Source organism: Phocoena phocoena, chromosome 8 (genome assembly GCF_963924675.1).
Source record: "Phocoena phocoena chromosome 8, mPhoPho1.1, whole genome shotgun sequence".
NCBI lineage: Eukaryota > Metazoa > Chordata > Mammalia > Artiodactyla > Phocoenidae > Phocoena > Phocoena phocoena.
Genome location: NC_089226.1, coordinates 97,034,517 through 97,057,416, shown reverse-complemented (window position 1 = coordinate 97,057,416; position 22,900 = coordinate 97,034,517). Strand labels below are relative to the sequence as shown.

Genomic DNA, 22,900 nt, shown 5'->3' with positions numbered 1-22,900 from the left:
GACCTGAGAAGCCCTTTGACCAGGTCAGTGCTGGAAGACCCACTCAGAAGCTCAGTCGGGTATGGTTTTATTGGCCATGTGAATAGTGAACACAAATCGAAAACCACTACCTGATCCTCTGCCACTGCATGTCAGAGAGGAGAAAAGAGAAGCTTGGCTCCAGGCTAGATATAGCAAGGACGCTTGGGGCAGCTGGGTCGCCAACTCTGGAGTTTCTGGAGCTACGTCCAGAACAGTACATGCCAGTATCCCAGTCCCAGTGTCGCAGTCCCAGTGCCCCTGCTCCAACCCTAAGGACTCGGATACCTCTGGCCCTTTAACACAAAGCCGCCTCTTCTCGCAGAACTTGTTCCCATGGGGCTCCAAGCCCTTGCTTGGCCCCCACCTTCATTAATGTCTCTCATTTACGCTTCCCAGCTTCCTCCTGGCTCCAAATGAGAATGTGATAACCTAGGAGGAGTGAGACCAGTCTGACTTGCACCGTCCATTATCAGCCTCTGAAAACTTGGGGCTGGCGTGGGGAACCTAGGACTTGGTAAGGAGATACCAGGAAACTGGGCAGCAGCCAGGCATTGCTGTGACCAAGACAAAGCAAGAGGGATGGAGGGCCTAGGCCAAAGAGCCCGCTGTCCCCTGGTCATCATCTTTACTGACTACGACCCTGGGGTGAATGGAGCAGCACTAAGCGGAGGTTAACCTGCCCTGAACCTTGGGGAGTAGGGTGGGCTTTACCAGCCTGAGATTCACTCACCCATCACAGAGGCCAGTGTGTCCCCCATGGGATTGAACTCATTGAGCTGCAGAGACAAGGGGATAAGCATGAGGAGGGAATGAGGGTACTGGGAGAAGGGCACGTAAGGATTAATTTCTGGTCGTTTTTGATCCAATAAGGTAAGGTGAATCCCTGCTTCCTCCCATTATTATTTGAGGGCCCAAGCCTCACCGACATGATACCAGAAGATTCTGGGTCATACAGCTGATACATCATCTTTCCTGAGCTTCCGTCAAACACATCGATCGTCCTTAATTCATGGGAGGTACAACTTTTGAAATTAGGATCTGGGTATCGGCCCACGACAATGAGGTTGTACCGAGGATGCCAGGTTGCCTAGGAGATGGAGAGGCAGGTCACAAGAGTAAACGCAGAACACTGTCAAGAGGGACATCAAAAGTATCTTTGCCACTAACAACACTTGTTAATACAACTGCCAACAATTTAATAATGGAGATAAGACCTACATGAAACAACAGGAATGGTTTTCAAAAAGTGCGTGCGCATCTACTGTTGCAAATTTAAAATCCCCAGCTGGCCTCCCTGACCCTTAGGACACCTTCAGGCCTTCTCTCTCCTTTGCATTTCCTGAGATCATACCAACTGATAAATGTTTTAACATCAGCCCGACCCAGACATGAACCAAAGAGGTAAGCCTACAAACAAAGCGAAAAGCCTCCGGTAAGCAAAACCAAATAGGACCTAATAAGTTCTGAAGTAATCCCACTACTCTCCCTCCTCCATCAATGTCAATGAGTTGAGTAGAAAATGGCTAGTGACTGAAAAAGGGGAGGACACCTGTGTTCCTCAGATCACCCTGCTCAAAACAAATCTATCAGCTATTGGAATGACAGAACTTGATGGGATTTTCCCAAGAAAGCTTTTCCAGGAAGTTCTGAAGGAGAAAAGACGTGGTTAGCAGGAAGGAAGAAGTGCTACCGGCAGTGGCTTGGAAATGTCACAAATAAGTCACACCTGGGATGCTGTTGGTTGGGCTGGCTGGATACCAAGTGGGAGATAAGGAAGGATCAATGGGGAACACCAACTGCTAAAGGACCCTGATGTTACTGAGAGCTTGGATTTGATTTGAGGTATGTGGGGGCCACTCTACTACCAAGTCATCACTGTTTACTGAGTACTTACTAGGCGCTAAGCACGTTGCCATGTGCTTTAAGTATAAGGATTTATCCTCACAACAACCTTGTCAGGCAGATACCATTATTCGCTTTTTATAGACCAGGAAACTGGGATCCAAAATTTGAGTAATTTGCTCAAGGATTCTAACCCCGGGGGTGTCCGCCTGCCTGAACTATGCTATACTGACTAGAGAAGTACAGGCATGAGATCTGGAGGTCTGAAGAGGGGCTGTGGTTCTAGGAAAGAATATATACTAGTAAAGCAGAAGGACTGGCAGAGTTCAGACTGCTTGGGGCATGAGCAGGAAAGAATCACAGGACTTGAGGACTGTAAGCCTTAGGGACTGAGGCCAGAGAAGCCGCTAATGAGGGCTAAGGTTAGGCTGCAGATCAGCTGCACACACAGGTAACTGACACTAAGGGCAGAACCGAGGGTTAAGATCTCAGAAAGTGCCCACAGTGAGAGCTGGGCTGCGTGGAAAAAACTCAGGGAAATAAGCTTCTCAAAGAGACATGAAGAAAACTCAGCAAAATGGGATCACAGAGCTGGACAAAAGGTGCAGAGAGAGCCAGAGAATAAGAGATTGCTTTGTGTCAGCGCAGGAAGAGGTCTAGCATTGAAGGCTTCTGCATCTGCCCCCTTCTCCCCACCCTGGTAGACCTGATCCATCCCATGATCACAGCTCCCTTCCCTCCATTACTTACCTTGATGGGTGTCAGGTGCTGGAAGTGACGATGAGGGTGTGGGATCACGCTTGGGGGGCAGTCCCACTGGGAGGCAGAGTAAACACGGATCTCACTCTTCTGGTCAGTGGTCAGGAGCTGGGCACCGTCGGGACTGAAATGAGCTGGCAAAGTGAAAAGCCCCTGAGCTCAGGGAACCACAGGCCCCCTGTTGTCCTGGCCCTCACAGGCCTCTTGCAGGGGCACCCTCCCTCCCTCTCCTTTCTAGAGACTGGTGGAAGGGAGGTGAATCTGGGCTGCGAACAAAAACATCCTAGAGGCTCAACAGCTGATAGGAGCAGCTAGAGTCAGAAAGGCTTCAGGACTTCAGCTTGGCCGATGCTATCAGGGGTATAAAGGTTTGGCCTAGTGGCTTCTACACTTTGAGGGAAAACCCCTGAAGCGGTCGGGTCAGCAGGGTCTGCAGGAAGGACGAGGTCTGGTATATCACACCTGCGTTGACGGGATGCCTGTGCAGCAGCGAGTAGAGGAAGCTGGATTTCCCTCTAACCTGGCGCAGGTCCCAGATTTTCACTGTTTGATCTACGGAGGCTGTGGCCAGGAACCAATCACAGCACGGGTTCAGGGCCACGTGGGTCACTTTCTTTTTGTGCATTCTCAGATTCCAAAGCTGCAGAGAAGAGCTCGGTTCAGGTGGGGGGTGCAGAACCGAGGCTGGGGGTCAGGGAGGGAAGGGGAGGACCTGGGCTCCAGAGAACGCACCTCCCTGCCGTCCATGTTCAGCAGGATCACGTTCCCCACGTTATCTCCTGTGACCACCACTCGGCTTCTGACAGACACATCCAGGCTGCAAAACCAGAAGCTGGAGGGAGAGACTGTGCTGTAAGATTCTTGGGGACAGAGGCAAGTTCCATTTATTCGCTGTTGCAGCTCACGTATATTAGACAGTCAATAAATATTTGTTGAATGAATGAATAACTTGTCGTGGACTCCCAGTGAGGAGCACTCAGACTTGTCTACCATCCCCACAGAGGTTATGGGGGTGGTGGGGCTCAGAAACTTGTCCAGTTACTGCTGGGCCCAGGATCCTCAGCTACTCAGAGTCCCTGAAGCAGCCATACCCAGAGCCATAACGAAGGTCCCCAGGCGGGCTTGCCCCCTTCAGCCCTGGGTCCTGAGGAAGACTCAGGTATTGCTTTCTCCCTTCACCCTCCACCCTTGGTGGGGCCAAAGGAGATATGACACACCAAACAGGGACTGCCCAGCTCTGTTCCTCACAGCTGGCTAGAAAGGAACTTCTGCCCCCTTCTGAGCATTCAGGGGGAAAGGCACACACAACTCAGAAGCTGTATCTTGCTCTTTTGTCCCTCAGACTACATGATGTGAAGAGACGGGGTTGGAGGGTGCTTCAGGGATCCTGATACCCAGCCAGGAGAGCTCAGATTCACATTTTTTCCCCTCAAATCCTTGCTACACTGCCTTTTGCATCCCTTGTAAACATCTTTCAGGGGGAGGGCTTCTTGTGGAAGAGTAAGTCTATTCTGTCACCTGTCCTATTGCTCCTGTATTTCTTACCCCTGTGGGGCAGCCCAGTGCTAGTTAGACCCCCACACCCCCAAATACTTAGGGAGCAGAGTCATGTCTCTTGCTAGAAATCAAAGTGACAAGCATTTTGTAATTTCTCCAGCCACTTGCTCTTGGGGAGTCCAAAGTGCTTTATGGACATGATTGTATCCATTTAAGCTTCCATCAAGGAACTGGTCAGGTCATTACACCCCAGTGAATGCAAGGAATGGAATCTTAAGTTCTTCATTCCTGGTCCAGGCTTTAAGTGGCTTTCTAGGCAAATGCCATGTTGACTTGTCCAGTGAGAATTAAGGTCTAGTCTAATACAGGAATGACTGACAGAAGAGCTGAAGCTCCAGAACCACTCCCTGAAGCAGTAACCCACCTGGCCCAGAGTAAGAGCAGCTAAAGAAAACGTCTGAGAAAGAGAGGGAAACGTGGAAAGGAGCTAACACCTTTCCTTTCTTCCCCGTGCCAGGTTTGGGTGAAAGAAATGGGACCTGGATGCTCTCGCCAGAACTACACCGAGAGCCTAGAAGCCCTTTCCCCTCTGAGTTAAACTACTCACTTGCAGGTGCCTGAGCTGGCAAAAACTCGGAGAGTGTTGCCTTTAAAGTCTTGCAGCCTAGTTGTTCCCTCCATTGAGGAGGTGAAAAACTGGTTGGTATTGAGAGGGTTAAACTTCAGCCCAGTGATGCTCCCTCCAGCTCCAATCTAACACAAGGAAGAAAAAAGCCAGTGAGTGACAACGGCCCAGGAAGAGGACCAGGCCTGGGTGCACATACTCCGCTCAGACACAAGAGCCAGCCAGACTGCACTTGGGGCCAGGCCAGCTTAGATGCCTAGACAGTAGGATGCTCTCCACAGTACTGTTTCTTAAGGTTTTAGTTTTAATTTCATACTTTTTAATTAACATACAGTAAATTTGTTGTTTTTGGTATACAGTTCTATGAATTTTAACACACGTATAGATTTGAATAACCACCACCAAAATGAGGGTGCAGGACAGTTGTGTCACTTCCCCCAAAATCCCTTGTGCTCTCCCATTGTAGTCCCATCCTCCCCCCGACTCCTATCCCCTGGCAACCACTGATCCGTTCTCCATCACTATACAATAGTTTTGCCTTTGACAGACTGTCATATAAATGAATTATACGGTATGCAGCCTTTTGAGACTGGCTTCTTTCATTTCACTCAGTGTAATGCCCCTGAGTTTCATCCAACTTGCTGTCTGTATCTATAGTTCATCCCATTGTATTGCTGAGTATTCCATTGTGTGAATGTACCATAATCTATCATATAACTGCTCTTTTCAGAAGAGCTTCAGCTTGGAACAGTGGCTGGGTTAGGAGGGCTGATGTCAGATCTGAGCTCCTTCCTGTTTTTTCCAGACATCTCAGACAATGATGATGAAAATAATCATGACATCAGTAGCATAACCTTATTAAGTGTTTATTATATATCAAGCACTGTTTTAAGAACTTTACATCCTCAAGGCTCTTCCTCCACTTCTCCCGTATGCTGTTGCTATCCCAGCCTTAGTTCTACAAGGCCTCTTACACAACATCCACTTAACTCAATCAGCATACTAACTGGTACTTTCCATTCCCTCTCTAAAACATTCTGATGCCCACGGTTCACCAAACCCTTGCTGCTATATGATAATCTGCTCCCACTAGCTGAGTTCTATGCTTACAAAGGGTTAGTTGTGTTTGTTCTTAAACCTATGTATGCCAGTTGTAGTTTGTATTGTAATCGTGTAATTTAATTTACATGATGTGATTTATTAAACATTTAAACTTTAAACACTTAAAACATTTCATCAAATGTAATTTAATTAAACTGATGAAATATGTGCAAAAAGAAAGACTATTGTTATTTCTATGAAATCCATATGAACACTTTGGAAAAACTAGATAAAAATGATTTGATAAAAAAAAAATGATTTGCTAAAAATAATAGTTGTTGAATTAAGCATGGGTGAGATACTTATAAACAATTAGGGTGGGAAACAGTAATAAAAATTTTAAAAGAATCTGCAATCAGATTGCTCCACAACTAATTTTAAATTATGTCTCCACTTTTGGGGAATGGAAACTAGACCCTATAAAAAAGGCATTATGGATATGGTTTATGTAAGACCGGGTGAACCCTAATCAGTGAACACTTACTCCAAGAAAAGGACTGGCCCTGTGTCAAAGCGTTAGTAATAAACACATGTAAACAATTTAAGGTAAAACGCATGAGCGTTCTAGCAAGGGTGGGCTAAATGGTATGACCAACTCTTGCACTGAGAAGGACTAACCAAACCTGGATAAAATATGAAAAAGAGATATGTCTGAGACTTCCAATTCCAGTGATGGTGGGTTAGCTGGTGTCAGGCCAACCTTCTGTCAAGAAAAACTAGAAAAGACAGAAAAAATGCATGTTTTCAAAGGAAAGTCTGAAGTCAACGAAGAGCTATCAAGGCATCAAGGACTTGAAGTCCAGCCTCCTAGAGAGAAGAGAAGCAGAGAGGTACGCCCGACATTTCGATGCTGCTTTTCCTCCTGAGGCGTATGCAGATAAGAAAGTGGTGGCTGAGAAGCTGAAGAGAGGTTCTGTCCGTCTCAAGAGGGGCAAAAACTGGAGTTCAGACCTGTCAAGGAGGAGAGGTCTTGGAAAAAACCCAGCTTTTAGTTAGGATCCCCGAAACCCTGAAAATAAGAGCAAACTGGAAACAGACCATCCCTCACAAAGACTGAAGTCCAGATTCAAATCATTTCAATCGCTGATCAGATTAAGATGATCTGATTCCACCTGACCTGCCTGCCAGAGGAAAGAAATTCTTTCTGGAGGAAAATAACAGCACTCAAAACTTCAAATTGTATCTCTACAAGTTTTTATATGCAATATTTGGCATCAAATCTAAAATTATCCAGAATATCAAATAACCAATAACTAAGAGAAAAAACAATAGTTGAAAGACACTCACAGGAGATCCAGGTATTGGTGCTAATAGACACAGGCTTTAAAATAATTGTAATTAGAATACATTTAAAAAATAGAGCTAATTTAAAAATGGACAAAGGGAATTCCCTCGCGGTCCAGTGGTTAGGACTTGGCGCCTTCACTCCCGTGGCCCAGGGTTCAAGCTCTGGTTGGGGAACTAAGATCTGGCAAGCTGCACAGTGCAGCCAAAGAAAAATGGACAAAGGATTTCAACAGACATTTCTCCAAAGAAGATATACAAATAGTCAGTGGCACATGAAAAGATGCTCAACGTCATTAGTCATTAGGGAATTGCAAATCAAAACCACAATGAAATACTATTTCACATCCACTAGGATGGCTGTAATCAAAAAGACAATTACAAGTGTTGTAAGACAGCCTATGGAATGGGAGAAAATACTGCAAACTATATATCTGATTAGGGGTTAATATTAACAATATATAAGGAACTTGGACAACTCAATAGCAAGAAAACAATCTGATTAAAAATGGACAAAGGATTTCAACAGACATTTCTCCAAAGAAGATATACAAATAGTCAGTGGCACATGAAAAGATGCTCAACATCATTAGTCATTAGGGAATTGCAAATCAAAACCACAATGAAATACTATTTCACATCCACTAGGATGGCTGTAATCAAAAAGACAATTACAAGTGTTGTAAGACAGCCTATGGAATGGGAGAAAATACTGCAAACTATATATCTGATTAGGGGTTAATATTAACAATATATAAGGAACTTGGACAACTCAATAGCAAGAAAACAATCTGATTAAAAATGGACAAAGGATTTCAACAGACATTTCTCCAAAGAAGATATACAAATAGTCAGTGGCACATGAAAAGATGCTCAACATCATTAGTCATTAGGGAATTGCAAATCAAAACCACAATGAAATACTATTTCACATCCACTAGGATGGCTGTAATCAAAAAGACAATTACAAGTGTTGTAAGACAGCCTATGGAATGGGAGAAAATACTGCAAACTATATATCTGATTAGGGGTTAATATTAACAATATATAAGGAACTTGGACAACTCAATAGCAAGAAAACAATCTGATTAAAAATGGGCAAAGGATTTGAACATACATTTTTCCAAAGAATATATACAGATGGCCAACAGGTATATGAAAAGGTGCTCAACATCACTAATCATCAGGGAAATGCAAAACTACAATGAGATATCACCTCACACCTGTTAGAATGACTATTATCAAAAAGACAAGCGATAACAAGTGCGGGCCAAGATGTGGAGAAGAGGGAACTCTTGAATACTGTTGATGGGAATGTAAATTGGTAGAGGCATTATGGAAAATAGTATGGAGGCTCCTCAAAAAATTTAAAATAGAACTACCATATGATCCAGTAATTCCATTTCTGGGTGTATATCAAAAGGAAATGAAATCAGTTTCTCAAAGAGTTCTGTCCTCCTGTGTTCATTGCAGCATTATTCACAATTGCCAAGATACGGAAACAACTTAAGTGTCTGCTGATGAATGAATGGATAAAGAAAATGTGGTATGTGTGTGTGTATAATGGAATATTATTCAGCCTTAAAAAAAGGGAAATCCTGCCATTTGCAACAACATGGATGAACATGGAGGACGTCAGACACAGAAAAACAAATACTGAATGATCTCAATTTCATGTGCAATCTAAAAAAGTCAAACTCACAAAGGCAGAGAGTAGAATAGTGGTTGCCAGGGGCTGGGGTGCGGGGAGGGGAATGGGGAGATGTTTGTCAAAGGGTACAAAGTTTCAGTTATTCTTGAGATCTAATGTACAGCATGGTGACTACAGTTAATATACTGTACTGTATACTTGAAATTTTCTGAGTAGATAAGTGTTCTCAGCACGCATGCACACACACACAAAACTATGTAAGGTGATGGATGTGAATTAGCTTGATGGTGTAATCATTTCACAGTACATACATGTATTAAAACATCATGTGGTACACCTTAAATATGTACAGTTTTTGTCAGTTAAGTGTGAGGATGTGGAGGAACTGAAGCCCTCCTACATTGCTGGTGGGAAAGTGAAATGGAGCAGTTGCTTTGGCAAACAGGCAGTTCCTCAGAAAATTAAACACAGAGTTACCATATGACCCAGGAGATATATACACCCAAGAGATATATACTCAACAGAAATGAATATGTTGATGTAAAAACTTGTATGCAGATACTCATAGGAGCATATTCATAATGCTGGTTAAAAAAGCTAAATATCAATGACTCAAACATCCATCTCAAGGAGCTGTAAAACAAACAAGAAGCTAAAACCAAAGAAAGTAAAAAAAAAGAACAGAAATTAATGAAATAAAACAAATACACTGTGGAAAGAATCAACAAAGCCAAAAGTTGGTTCCATGAAAAAACTAATATAATTAAATTGATAAATCCCTGGTGAGAATGACCAAACAAGAAGGCACAAATAACCAATTTAATGAATGGAAAAGATTATCAATATAAATCTTAGACATTTTAAAATAAGAGGACATCATAAACCATCTTTTGCCAATACATTTGAAAACTTAGAGTTAATAGTCAAATTCCTAGAAAAGTACAAACTTGCCAGACTGATAGAAGATGAAAAAGAAAAATCTGAATACCCTGGTATCTATTAAAGAAATTGAGTCACAACTAAAAACTTTCTTGCAAAGTAAATTCCAGATCCTAATGGCTTCAGTGGTGAATGTACTAAATATTTAAGGAAGAAACAATCTTTTTTTTTTAAACTTTATTTTCAAACTATCTCAAACTCATAGAAGAGTTGCAAGAATAGCACAAAGAACTGTTTTTCCGGAACCATTTGATAATAAATTGCCAACATGATGTCCCATCACACTCAAACACTTTATTGTGTACTTCCTACAAGAATATTCTCTGACATAGCCACAGTAAAACCGTAAAACCACCAAAACTTAGTGGTATCTGAAGTAGTTCAAGCTCATAGAAGCAGAAAGTAGAACTGTGGTTGCCAAAGGCTGGAGGGAAGGGGAAATGGTGAGTTGTTATTCAGTGGGCACAGTTTCAGTTTTACAAGATGAAAAAGTTCTAGAACTCTGTTGCAAAACAATGTGAATATAGTGTTAGTGCACTTAAAAATGGTTCAGATGATACATTTTGTGTTATGTGCTTTTCCCACAGTTTTTAAAAGAAGCAGTATCACTTGCTAGAAATATAACTGTAAAGGTAAAAGAGTGAAAAAAATAACATTTAAATGAAAAAATCGACTATAACTAATGAACCAAAACAAACAAAAAACAGTGTAGTTTACCACATTAATAGAATAGAGGAAGAAAATCATTGCTGACCTCAAGAGACAAAAAAGTATTTGATGAAATTCAATTATCATTCACGATAAGAGCTTCTGGCAAACTATGAATAAAAGAGGAACTTACTCAATCTGATAAAAGGTATTTAAAAACAAGTTTTAAAAACAAACAAGCTCTTAGGTATATACACAAAAGAACTAAAAACAGTTCTAACAAAAACTTGTACATGAACATTCATGGCAGCTGAATCATAACAGCAAAAGGCAGAAACAATCCAAATGTCCATCAACAGATGAATGACGAAACAAAATTTGGTGTATTCATACAATTGAATATTATTCAACTACAAAAAGGAATAAAGGGCTGATACATGCTATAACATGGATGAACCCTGAAAACATTATGCTAAGTGAAAGGAGTCAGACCCCAAAGGACAAATATTTATTGTATGATTCCACTTATATGCAGTACCTAGAATAATCAAATTCAGAGACAGAAAACAGATTAGTAGGGCTGAGGGGAGGGGTAATAGAGAGTCATTGTTTAATGGGTACAGAGTTTTATTTGGGGATGAAAAAGTTCTGGAGATGGATATTGATGATGGTTGCACAACAATGTAAATGTACTTAGTACCACTGAGTTGTATGCTTTAAAATGGTTAAAATGGTAATTTTCATGTTATGTATATCTTAACACAATAAAAAGTAGCAGAAACCTTATTTAATGACAAAAAATAAAAGCCTTCTATAAGCAAGAATAAGACAAGGGGCTTCCCTGGTGGCACAGTGGTTGAGAGTCCGCCTGCCGATGAGAGGACACAGGTTCGTGCCCTGGTCCGGGAGGATCCCACATGCCCTGGAGCGGCTGGGCCCGTGAGCCATGGCCGCTGAGCCTGTGCATCCGGAGCCTCTGCTCCACAGCGGGAGAGGCCACAACGGTGAGAGGCCCGCATACCGCAAAAAAAAAGAATAAGACAAGGATGTCTGTTATAGCCAACATTCAACAAAGTAGTAGAGGTCTTAGCCAATGGAATAAGGCAAAAAAAGAAGTGAAAAAATGGTAAAGTAAGAATTCAAACTCTCATTTATTTGTAGATGACAAAACTGTGTAGGAAAAAAATTTAAATCCTCAGAGAAACTATTAAAATTAGTTAAGTATGAATTTCTACTTCCAGCTATGATGGAGTGTCAGAAACCAGATATATCCTCCTGCCTTACACAACTAAAAAAAATGAAAAAATACACGAAATGAGTTTTCAGACATTGGGCAACAGGCAGCACAAGACAAGAGGGAAAGAAATGAGGTAGCCCTGCAATTGTCCCAGCTTACTGCTTGGAAAGAGTATCCAGGCTGCAGTACAGGGAGGGAGGACCCAAACAGCCTAATAGTCTCATTAAGCTGAGGTGACAAGTTGGGAAAGCCAACAGGGCAAGAATTTGTGGGGGAAAATGCTGGAGGGGGAGATATACAGAGAGAGCATTCTGGAGATTTTCAGAGGGGTCCCCTCAGGCCTTGGAGTAAATACTGTTGGGTAAATATGTATAAGGAAACTACATAAGGCTGAGGTAAAACCACCAGAAGTGAATAGAAGGAGAAATCCTCAGAACAGTCTGTATTCTCACCATCCAGAATGAAAAAATTCTTAATATACAGAACATTGAGTAGAGTCCTCAGAAGGGTACTGCCTCAGGGTGAGGTCAACTCACATCTAAACTACAGGCTGCCTTAGACCCATGCTAACTGGAGTAGGTTGAATGATGGTCCCCCAAGATGTCCATGCCCTGATCCCTGGAACCTGTGAATATTACTTTAGATGACAAAGGGACCATTTTTAAAGCAGCCAAAAGAAAAAAAGAAGAATCACATGAAGAGGAACATAAGAATGAGAGCAAACTTTGCATCAGAAATTATCTTTAAAGTACTAAAAGAAAAAAAAAGTCCTATGAACCTAGAATTCTATACCCAGCAAAATTACCTTCAAAAAAAAAAAAAAAAACGGAGGGGGGGCAAAATAAAGACATTCTCAGACAAACAAAAGGAAAAAAAGCCTCACCAACCAACCTACATTACAGGAAATGTTAAAGGAATCTCTTCAAGCAGAAAGAAAATGGAAAATGTTACCAAAAGGAAGTCTGGATCATACAAAGGAATGAAAAGCCCTGGAGATGGCAAATATGTGGGTAAATATTGAAGTTTTTTTCTCATTTAAAAAATATCTTGGGACTTCCCTGGGTCCAGTGGTAAAGCATCCACCTTCCAATGCAGGGGACACAGGTTCGATCCCTGGTTGGGGAACTAAGATCCCACATGGCCACGGGGCAACTAAGCCCGTGCGCTGCAACTACAGAGCTCGTGCGCCTCAACGAGAGAGCCTGCCTGCTGAAAACTAAAGAGCCCATGTGCTCTGGAGCCTGAGCGCCACAACTAGAGAGAAGCCAACGTGCCACAACAGAGCCTGCACCGCAATGAAAGATCTCGTGTGCCTCAACGAAGATCTCGCATGCCCCAATTAAGTCCTGACGCAGCCAAAAAAAATAAAATAATAAAGTAAATATTTAAAAAAATTAAAAATTAAAAAAATATCTTTAGGGACTTCCCTGGTGGTCCAGTGGCTAAGACCCCACGCTCCCAATGCAGGTGGCCTGCGTTCGATCCCTGGTCAAGGAACTAGATCACATGCTGCAACTAAGAGTTCGCTTGCCGCAACTAAAGATCCCGCATACCACAACAAAGATCCCATGTGCCACAACTAAAACCCAGTACAGCCAAATAAATAAATAAATATTTATAAAAATAAATAAAAAATATCTTTAAAAGATACCTGCCCTGCAATCCAGCTATTCCACAACTAGGTATTTACTCGAGAAAAATGAAAACATATATCCACACAAAGACTTGTACATGCATGTTCACAGCAGCTTTATTTGCAACAGTCAAAAACTGGAAAAAGTCCAAATGCCCTTCGACAGGTGAATGGATAAATAAACTGTGGTATATCGATACACTGGAAAACTACTCAGAAAGAAAAAAAAATACTACTGATACATGCAAAAATGTAGATGAATCTCAAATATTTATACTGCATGAAAGAAGCCAAAAAGAAAAGAGTATATATTGTATGGTACCATTTATATAAAAGCCTTGAAAATGCAAATTTATCAACAGGGATAGAAAGTGGATCAATGGTTTTCAGGTGTCAGGACAGAGGGAAGAAAGGAATGGATTTCCAAGGTGTGTGAGGAAACTTTGGGGGTGATGGATATGTTCATTATTTTAATTGTGGTGATGGTTTCATGCTTGTATACGTATGTCAAAACTCATCAAATCGTACACTTTAAACATACGCAGTTTATCATATATTAGCTATATCTCAATAAAGATTTAACAAAAAACAAACAAAAAGATAATTGTGTAAAGCAAAAATAAAAATGTAGGGTTTATAACATATGTAGAAGTAAAATGTAGGACAATGACAGAAGGGAGAAAACAGAAGTAAATATATAGTTGTAAGAGTCTTACAATACATGTGAAGTGGTATAACATTATTTGAAGGTTCTCTCTTACATTAAAGATGTACATTGTGGGGAATTCCCTGGTGGTCCAGTGGTTAGGACTCCTCACTTTCACTGCCAAGGGCCCAGGTTCAATCCCTAGTCAGGGAACTAAGATCCCACAAGCTGTGTGGTCAAAAAAAAAGAGATGTACATTATAAACCCAAGAACAACTACTAAAAGAGAGAAAAGAGAAAGGAAAAGAAGTGTAACTAATAATCCAATAGTGGAGATAAAATGGAATCATAAAAAGTACTCAACCAAAAAGAAGACAAGAAAAAAATAAAAATGGAGCAAAGCAATGGGACAAATAGAAATATAAGATAACAGACTTAAACCCAATCATATTTATAGTCATATTAAATGTAAATGGTCAAATGCTCCAATTAAAAGGTAGAGATTTGGGGCTTCCCTGGTGGCGCAGTGGTTGAGAGTCCGCCTGCCGATGCAAGGGACATGGGTTCATGCCCCGGTCTGGGAAGATCCCACATGCCGCAGAGCAGCTAGGCCCGTGAGCCATGGCCGCTGAGCCTGTGCATCCGGAGCCTGTGCTCCGCAACAGGAGAGGCCACAGCAGTGAGACGCCTCCATACCACAAAAAAAAAAAAAAAAAAAAAGTAGAGATTGTCAGATTGGATTTTTTTGTTTTTTGGCTGTGCCACCATGTGGCTTGTGGGATCTTAGTTCCCCAACCACGGACTGAACCCAGGCCCTCAGCAGTGAAAGCACCAAGTCTTTTTTTTTTTTTTTTTTTACATCTTTATTGGAGTATAATTGCTTTACAATGGTGTGTTAGCTTCTGCTTTATAACAAAAAGCACCAAGTCTTAACCACTGGACCACTAGGGAATTTCCCACAGGTTAACTTTATTTTAAATGAAATTTTTAAAAAAATTACTGAGATATTGACATATAACACTGTATTAGTTTTAGGAGTCCTAACCACTGGACCACCATGGAATTCCCAGATTGGATTTTTTTTTACATGCTATCTACAGGAAACTCATTTATATACAAATACACAAATACATTAAGAATAAAAGGATGAAAAAAAAGATATACAATGCAAATACTAATGATAAAAAAGCTGCAGTGGCTACATTAATATCAAACAAAGATTTCAAAACAAGAAATATTACCAGAGGTAAAGGGAGACATCACACAATGACAAAGTTGTCAATTCATCAAAATGACATAATTTTAAACGTGTAAGCACCTAATAACAGAGTTTCCAAATGCTTGAAGCAAACACTAAAGGAAAATAGACAGAACCACAATTTTATAGTTGAAGATTCCAATATTCCTCTCTCAATAACTGAGGAGACATAAAATCTTATAGGATACAGAATATTAAGAAAAAAAAAAGATACAAAATACTTAAACAACACTATCAACCAACTTAACCTAACTGACATTTAGAGAATAATTCACCCCAAAACAGGGACTTCCCTGGCAGTCCAGTGATTAAGACTCCATCCTTCCACTGCAGGCGGCATGGGTTCTATCCGTGGTCAGGGAACTAAGATCCCACATGCTGCGCAGTGCAGCCACAGGAAAAAAAAGGAAAAAAAAATTCACCCCAAAACAGCAGAATACACATTTTTTTCCAAATGCATATGGAAAACTCACTAAGATAGTCCGTATGCTCAGCCAAAATACAAATAAAAAATGTAAAATGACTGGAAATCACGTAAAATGTCTTTTGTTCGTAACAGAATTGAACTAGAAATCAATAACAGGGAGGTATCTCAACAGTGCCCAAATATTTGGAAATTAAACAAAATACTTCAGAATAACCCATAGGTCAAAGAAGAAATCATAAAGAATTTGGGGGGCTTCCCTGGTGGCGCAGTAGTTGAGAGTCTGCCTGCCAATGCAGGGGACATGGGTTCGTGCCCTGGTCCGCGAGGATCCCACGTGCCGCGTAGTGGCTGGGCCCGTGAGCCACGGCTGCTGGGCCTGTACGTCCGGAGCCTGTGCTCCGCAGCGGGAGAGGCCACAACAGTAAGAGGCCCACGTACCGCAAAAAAAAAAAAAAAAAAAAAAAAAGAATTTGGAAAATAATTTGAACTGAATGGAAACAAAAACACAACAAAATCTGTGAGATGCAGTTAAGAAATAGAGGGAACTGTATAGCATTAAATGGTTATATTAGAAAAGAAAGGTCTCAAGTAAACAATTCAAGTTTCTATCTTAAGAAACCAGAAAAAGAAAAGCAAATTATACCCAAAGTAAGCATAGGAAAGAAAATAATACAACAAAAGTCAACAAAAAAGAAACCAGAAAAACAACAGAGAAAAAAAATCAATGAAACTAAAAGCTGGTTCTTTGAAAATATCAACAAAATTGATAATCCTCTAACAAGACTGATTAGGGAAAAAAAAAAAAGAAGACACAAATTACCAATATCAAGAAATATGAGGGGGCTTCCCTGGTGGTGCAGTGGTTGGGAGTCCGCCTGCCGATGCAGGGGACGCGGGTTCGAGCCCCAGTCCGGGAAGATCCCACATGCCGCGGAGCGGCTGGGTCCGTGAGCCATGGCCACTGAGCCTACGCATCCGGAGCCTGTGCTCCGCAACGGGAGAGGCCACAGCAGCGAGAGCTCCACGTACCGCAAAAAAAAAAAAAAAAGAAATATGAGGGAGGACATTACTACAGATCCTATGGATATTAAAAGGATAATAAGGGAATACTATGATCAACTTTACATCACTAAATTCAAAAATTTAGATAAACTGGACAAATTACTTGAAAGAAACTACCAAGCTCCTTCAAGAAGAAATAGATAACCTAAATTGCCCTGTATCTATTAAGAAATTGAATATATAGTTAGAAACCCTCCAACAAAGAAAACTCCAGGCCCAGATGGCTTCACTAGTGAATGCTATTAATTAAGAAAGGAATAGTACCAATTCTATACAAATTATTCCAGAAAATTCAAGTGCAGGGAATACTTCCCAACTCTTTACATGAGGTCTACATTACCCTGACACCAAAACCAAAGGCATTACCAAAAAAAGGAAATAAGATATATATTTTTAAATTTTATTTATTTATTTTTGGCCATGTCCAGTAGCATGTGGGAATCTTAGTGCCCCAACCAGGGATCGAACCCACGTCTCCTGCAGTGGAAGCATGGAGTCTTAACCACTGGACCGCCAGGGAAGTCCAGGAAATAAGATATTTTTAAGTGGTCGTCATCTGGTACAAGATGACTAAACTAGGATATGATCTAATAAGTAAAATACAACAGATTCTAGATAGAATATTTACATAAAAATATAAGTAGAAGAACGGGTGTGTATAACAGTATATACACGCACATAAAGATGCCTCAAATGGGGATTTCAGGTAATAGTTACTTTATTCTTTATACTTTCTTCTGTATTGCCTGAATTTCTTACAATGAGCACAGGTCATTTTTACAATGAGAACAAAATAATCTTCATTTTGAAAATGTAATACATGTCCCCTTGCCAAGGGCCTGAAAGATTAAGATCAGAGCCAAGGTCAGATGACTAAAGAAATGACAAAATGAAGCACTGCTGCTCCCTCAGTCACTGGTCTCAAATCAACTTTCTGCTGTCAGTTCCTGGGAGTAAAAACAGACAGTTCTCCAGACCACCTACCCTTCTCCTGCTACAACCTAGTTCCCTACTAGTCACAGAGTTCAAATGCCCAGACCAATCTCCACAACAGTGTGTAAGGAAACTTCACTTAAATGCACATCATAATAAAGGGTGATATAAACCAAAAGCAGCTTCAGCCTGACACAAGTTCAAAGCAGTTATCATTCCCCTTTTTGTCAGGAAACTCTTCCCCTAGGACACTCTTAGGCTGTTTCTTAAAGTTCTCTATTCCCATGTCCTGGATGCCTAGGAAAAAAACCAATCTCCTCCTGCCTGAGCTCTGGGTTCTGACTTCAACTTAAAGCTACCCCTCCTGGGGGTCACCTGTCTCACCAGCTGGGTAGACAGACCACCAAGTAATCCCCTGGCTGCCTTTCTTTGGGCTTCAGGCACTTATTTTCTTGAACACTGATCTCATACCTTGAATCCTAATCTTCAAGCCTGCCTAACCCGGCCTTTTCTGATGAGCTGCTCTCCAAACCCTCCACTTAAAAGAACTCATCCTGGTACCTCTGGCCTCTAAACCTGAGGTAGAAAAACAGTGAGCTAATGCAGAATCCAGTTCACAAATGTGTTTTGTTTAGCTACAGAGCATGTTCAATTTCACTTAGTTCCCAACATTAAAAACCAGGATATTTTAAATTGAAACCCCTGAGTACTGTTGGCGGGAATGTAAAATGGTACAGCCTCTATGGAAAACAGTATGGTGGTTCCTCAAAAAATGAAAAATAGAGTCCCAATGTGATCCAGCAATTCCACTATGGGTACATAACCAAAAGAACTGAAAGCTGGGGCTCGAAGAGATATCTGTACAACCGTGTTCACAGCAGCATTATTCACAAAAGCCAAAAGGTGGAAGCAACCCAAATGTCCATCAACAGATGAATGGATAAACAAAATGTGGTACATACATACAGTGGAATATTATTCAGCCTTAAAAGGGAAGAAAATTCTGACACGTGCTGCAACACGGATAAAACTTGAGGACACTGTGCTAAGTGACATAAGCCTATCACAAAAGGACAAATACTGTCTGATTCCACTTGTATGAGATACTTAGTCGAAATCATAGAGACAGAAAGCAGAATGTGGTCGCCAGGGTCTGGAGGGAAGGAGGAATGGGGAATTAGTGTTTAATGGCTTCAGAGTTTCAGTTTTGCAAGATGAAAAACTTCTGGAGACTGGTTACACAAGAATGTAAATGTACTTAAAGCCACTGAGGTGTAAACTTAAAAATGGTTAAGATGGTAAATTTTATATGTGTTTCATTACAATTTTTTAAAGTCACAACATTTCAGTCTTCATTTGAAAAAATCAGATCTGATACCTCAGGACCTAGATTCTCACCTGTCAACCATCTCCAATTTACCACTAACCACCACCCTACATCATTCTTTTATCTGTCTGGCTTCTTTACGCATGTGAATTTGTGGCTCCTGCTCTAAACCCAGAGCATCATCTTTCACAGTATAGCCCTCCAATGTCAGTCCCCAGCTGGGCAAGCTAACAGTCTTGTCTTTGGTGGAGGGGCCAATACCCTCACCCCTCAGCGACTGATGACAAACACTAGCACAATTAAGAGCATCCCTAAAAAGCTCTATGCCAAACCTTGCCCCAAACACACTCTGCCTTTCCTCCTTTTCTCTCCATTTATCTAAATATTGTTCTTCCTCACTCCTCACTCATCTATGAAACCTCTATTGACTCTAATTCACAAGAGGTTCTTCCTTCTCTCATGTTCTGTATGTAGCATTTAGCATCTGTACTGCTGTATTGTTAGTTATCTTGTCGGGAGACATCCCACCTATCCAGTTATACTCCAAGCCCCTCATTCATTCAACAAATACAAAGCAGCTATCTAGGCCAAACATTGTTTTAGGTACTGGGGATACAGTGGTAAATCAGAAAAACAAGGTCCCTGCCATCATGGAGCTTACCTTCCAGTGGGTAAAGACATACAAATAAGTAAAACATTTCAGATATTGATAAACATTGTGGGGGAAAAGTGAAGCAGGATAATGAGATAGGGAGCCATCAGTGATTAGGCAGAGTGGTCAGTAATAGCCTTTTTGAAAAAATATATTGAGCCGAGACCTGAATGATAAGAGGGAGCCAGCCATGAGAAAACCATGGGAAAGAGCACTCCAGTCAAAGGGAACAGCAAGTGCAAAGACTCAGCTCCAGGAAGAGAAATAGCCAGTATGGCTAAAGCATAGGAAATGAGGAAAGACAGTAGTACAAGATGAGGTCAAGGAGGTAAGAAAGGGCTTAGATTCTAGGTGATTTACGAGGGTGATCAATATTTCATACTTCCTAATATTTTAAGGGCAGGCGTTCAATAAAGAGTTGAGTATCATCACCATTGACTTGTTTGAAAATACCCCCAGTTATTTTTGATCCCAATTATCTCCTTGTTACCGGATGACTTTTCATCCCTTCAACACACACTTCTTCAGCACTATCGTCTGGCACAGGGAACTGCTCACCCCTTTAATGAAGGTGGGTTTGTCCTTTATGCCAAAGTTCCAGAGCAAGATATCTCCCCCTTTGGAACCCACAGCCAGGGTGCTGGGGTGAGTTGGGTGCCACGCCAGGGATGTGGCCCTCCTGTCAAAAGGGGCAGCCTTTTGGAATATCCGGTAAGAAGCCAGAGAGTTCAAAAAGGACTGCTGGAGACCCTGATACAGAGAGAAAAAAATTAAGTTGAATTAAAACATAAGGGTAAATCGCCAATCTCTGACTCCCGCATAGCTAAGTGGTGTCAGGTCCTCCCACTAAAGGAAAAATAACTGCCTGACTCTGTGCATAAAAATATTTGCAATATACATGACCTAATCATGGAAAGCAAGGAGGCAGGGTGCATTCCTGCTGGGACACCCTGCAGCATAGGACTTCTACATGGCTGAGCGCCCAGCGGGCACTTCTACATGGCTGAGTGCCCAGTAGTCAACAAGATGGGGGTGATCTGACCACTCCGACGACCCACTGAACCAACCCAGCATCTAATTTTGGACCATCCAGCAGTAAAAAAAAAAAAAAAAAGGCACCATGCAAACCCTTGAGCTCTTCAGCCAGGAAACGCCTCACCTGCTGTAGTGATGGCCAGGCAGCTGTGCCCAGCTTATGCTGGTGGAGGGCCCTGACGATGCTGCATGGTGGCGGGACCCGCAGGCTAGCCAACCCCGCCCAAAGGCAGCCTGAGTCAAATCTTCTGCTAGGACCTGCCAAGCAGAACAGACACATATTTTCCGCTCCAATCTCACTCAAAGATTTTTCTGCTGAAACATCCCAAAAAGAAAGCCTTGTTTCTTCTTTCGGCATAGACAATCTCTCTTATCATCTCCTAAGGTTTTTCCACGTTCTGCTCAGTCTCACCCAGCACAACAAATAAATAGTGAGTAGGAATTCAGCCCCTTCCAAAAAACATTCCCCGAATTAGTACTTCTGAAGTGAAACTATGATCTTGCAGGGTTCCTGAGAACTGAGCCAAAGAAACACATGAGAACTGCAGAACTCTTCCCAGTTTGGGCTGGAGAACTAGTGATGGGGTTGGGTGACAATTTAAAAGTTACATATAAAGCACAATAAAAAGATTTTAGGACAGCACAGAAGTGACTTTTTGGGAAAAGCAGTTTCTTTAAATCCTATATTAAAATAATGTAGAGGTGACCAGTGGTTGGCCCTAAGTCCAACCTCTTCTCCTTAAAACCAGCAGGATCCATAGGGTCCGGTGTGGCGCTAAATTGGCTAGGCTACTTTTGGGAAGGTAGACCCACCTAGAATAGGAATAAAGCAACTCTGGATTACCAACATGTACTTGAGGACCTGATCTCTATGAATCCCGCCTCGTGACAACCAATTCTTTCTTCTCATGAACAAAAAAAACACTTCATCAACAACCCCCTGTCTTTTGAGTTCCCTACATTCCTTATAGCCCCAGGTTCAAGCCCCAATAAACCCCTAAGAATGAGTTTTCCAAGGAAGGAAGGAGGGAAATGGGAGGGTTTCCGCAGTTAAACCAAGGACATACAGCTAGCAATCGTGACTAGAGAAATTAAGTACACACACCACTAGGCAAAGTAGTAGTCCTCAGTGTGTAAAAATTCTGGTACAAACAAGGAATTTGAAAAGTCCGTTGTGTCTGTTGTAATGGAGCTCATCTGCCTCTTCCTGTCACCTGAGGGAGGTTAAGCCCAAGCTCTAAGGTGTCAAAGGACCTGAAGACAAAATGCACAGCCTGAGGCGTTCATAATTTGGGACAGCCTCAGGGACCCAGGCGCACCCACCCCCCACTCCAGCCTCCTGTGTGAGAACCCCAAATGGCGGAATTAATTAAAGCAGCAGGCGCAGGCAGTACCGGGGCCCTTCAAACAGAGCTTCTTGGCCTCGGGCTCCAGCTCCCAGGGGCTTCTGTTCCTCTTGCTCTTGGGGCGCACAACCACCTCGGGGGTCTTCTGGGTTTCTGGGCGTTTCCTGGGAGCCATGGCGTCCTCCGTGCGAAGGGGTACTATGCCTTATGCCGAGATGACCGACGAAAGATTGAGAAGCTTCTGGGGCAAAACAAGGCGGGGACCACAGGACCCGCTGAGCCACAGGTAGGCCACCTAAGCCAACTTCCCGCCAAACAGGCTCACCGGCAAGGCGGGGGCGCGCGCGGGGAGATGGGAAGTGTGTGAGGGGAGGGCCTCATCCGCTCCCCAGAGAAAAGGGATACCGCCTACGTGTTGGCCCTGAGTTAGTCCAAGTCAGCTGACCTGCCAGAAATAAACATGGCCGTTGGTGCTCGGCCTCGCAACTTGAAGCCTCTTCAGACGCGGCGCTGCCAGGCCTCTGGGCCCCGCCCCCCGCCCCAGACCGGATGCTAATCAAGGCTTCGGCTCCGCCTTCTCCACCTTCTACTTGGCGACCACGCCCCCTCGGGTTGTGTGATTGGCTGATCCGTACAGTTGGCGTGAGTAGGCTTTGTAGAAAGCAAACCGCATCCCGGAGGTGGAAACCGAGGTAGTTTCTGCCTGCTGGCTTTGCGGTCGATGTCGATTGCTTATACTTCTCCAGCTTTGACGAATCCCAGCGTCTCTGTGGAGAGTGGTTGAAACTCGCAGCCTTTAATTAAAGTTTCCCCAAACCTGCTTAGTGTCCTCCTAAGGAGCAATCCGGGGCAGTGATGATGGGCCGGAGAGCGTGCGGCTAACTGCCCAGGCTGAGGTCTTGTGCCAAAGGCCATTGCAGTGAGCCTCATAGGCGTCCCACCCGGCCCGACAGGAGACAGCTCTGATGCACCCCGCTT

At 42.5% G+C, this 22,900-nt stretch overlaps 1 protein-coding gene across 3 annotated transcripts; it reads right to left on the bottom strand.

Annotated features, from left to right (window-relative positions):
* Positions 1 to 51: 51 nt before the first annotated feature.
* DDB2 (damage specific DNA binding protein 2) lies at positions 52 to 22,322 on the bottom strand. Of its 3 annotated transcripts, XM_065882287.1 has the most exons (10): positions 21,971 to 22,322; positions 20,701 to 20,834; positions 20,100 to 20,291; positions 4,727 to 4,872; positions 3,355 to 3,454; positions 3,085 to 3,262; positions 2,614 to 2,756; positions 944 to 1,108; positions 752 to 797; positions 52 to 450 (listed from the first exon to the last, which is right to left on the bottom strand). In XM_065882287.1, exons 1-10 carry the CDS (start codon positions 22,095 to 22,097, stop codon positions 401 to 403), a joined length of 1,281 nt encoding a protein of 426 aa, XP_065738359.1. In that variant the 5' UTR covers positions 22,098 to 22,322; the 3' UTR covers positions 52 to 400. The 3 variants fall into 3 exon arrangements, with proteins under 3 accessions (XP_065738359.1, XP_065738360.1, XP_065738361.1); XM_065882288.1 differs by lacking the exon at positions 20,100 to 20,291 and having other exon boundaries at positions 401 to 450; positions 21,971 to 22,097; XM_065882289.1 differs by lacking the exons at positions 2,614 to 2,756; positions 3,085 to 3,262; positions 3,355 to 3,454; positions 4,727 to 4,872 and having other exon boundaries at positions 401 to 450; positions 21,971 to 22,097.
* Positions 22,323 to 22,900: the final 578 nt, after the last annotated feature.

Bases quoted from the DNA above. Each gene is read 5' to 3' on its own strand.
- DDB2 (XM_065882287.1), bottom strand. From the start codon at position 22,097: ATGGCTCCCAGGAAACGCCCAGAAACCCAGAAGACCCCCGAGGTGGTT. The intron at 20,292-20,700 runs GTGAGGCGTTTC...TCTCTGTATCAG, and splicing joins CCTGGCCATCACTACAGCAG to GGTCTCCAGCAGTCCTTTTT. The intron at 1,109-2,613 runs GTAAGTAATGGA...TCCATCTCCTAG, and splicing joins AGCACCTGACACCCATCAAG to GCAACCTGGCATCCTCGGTA.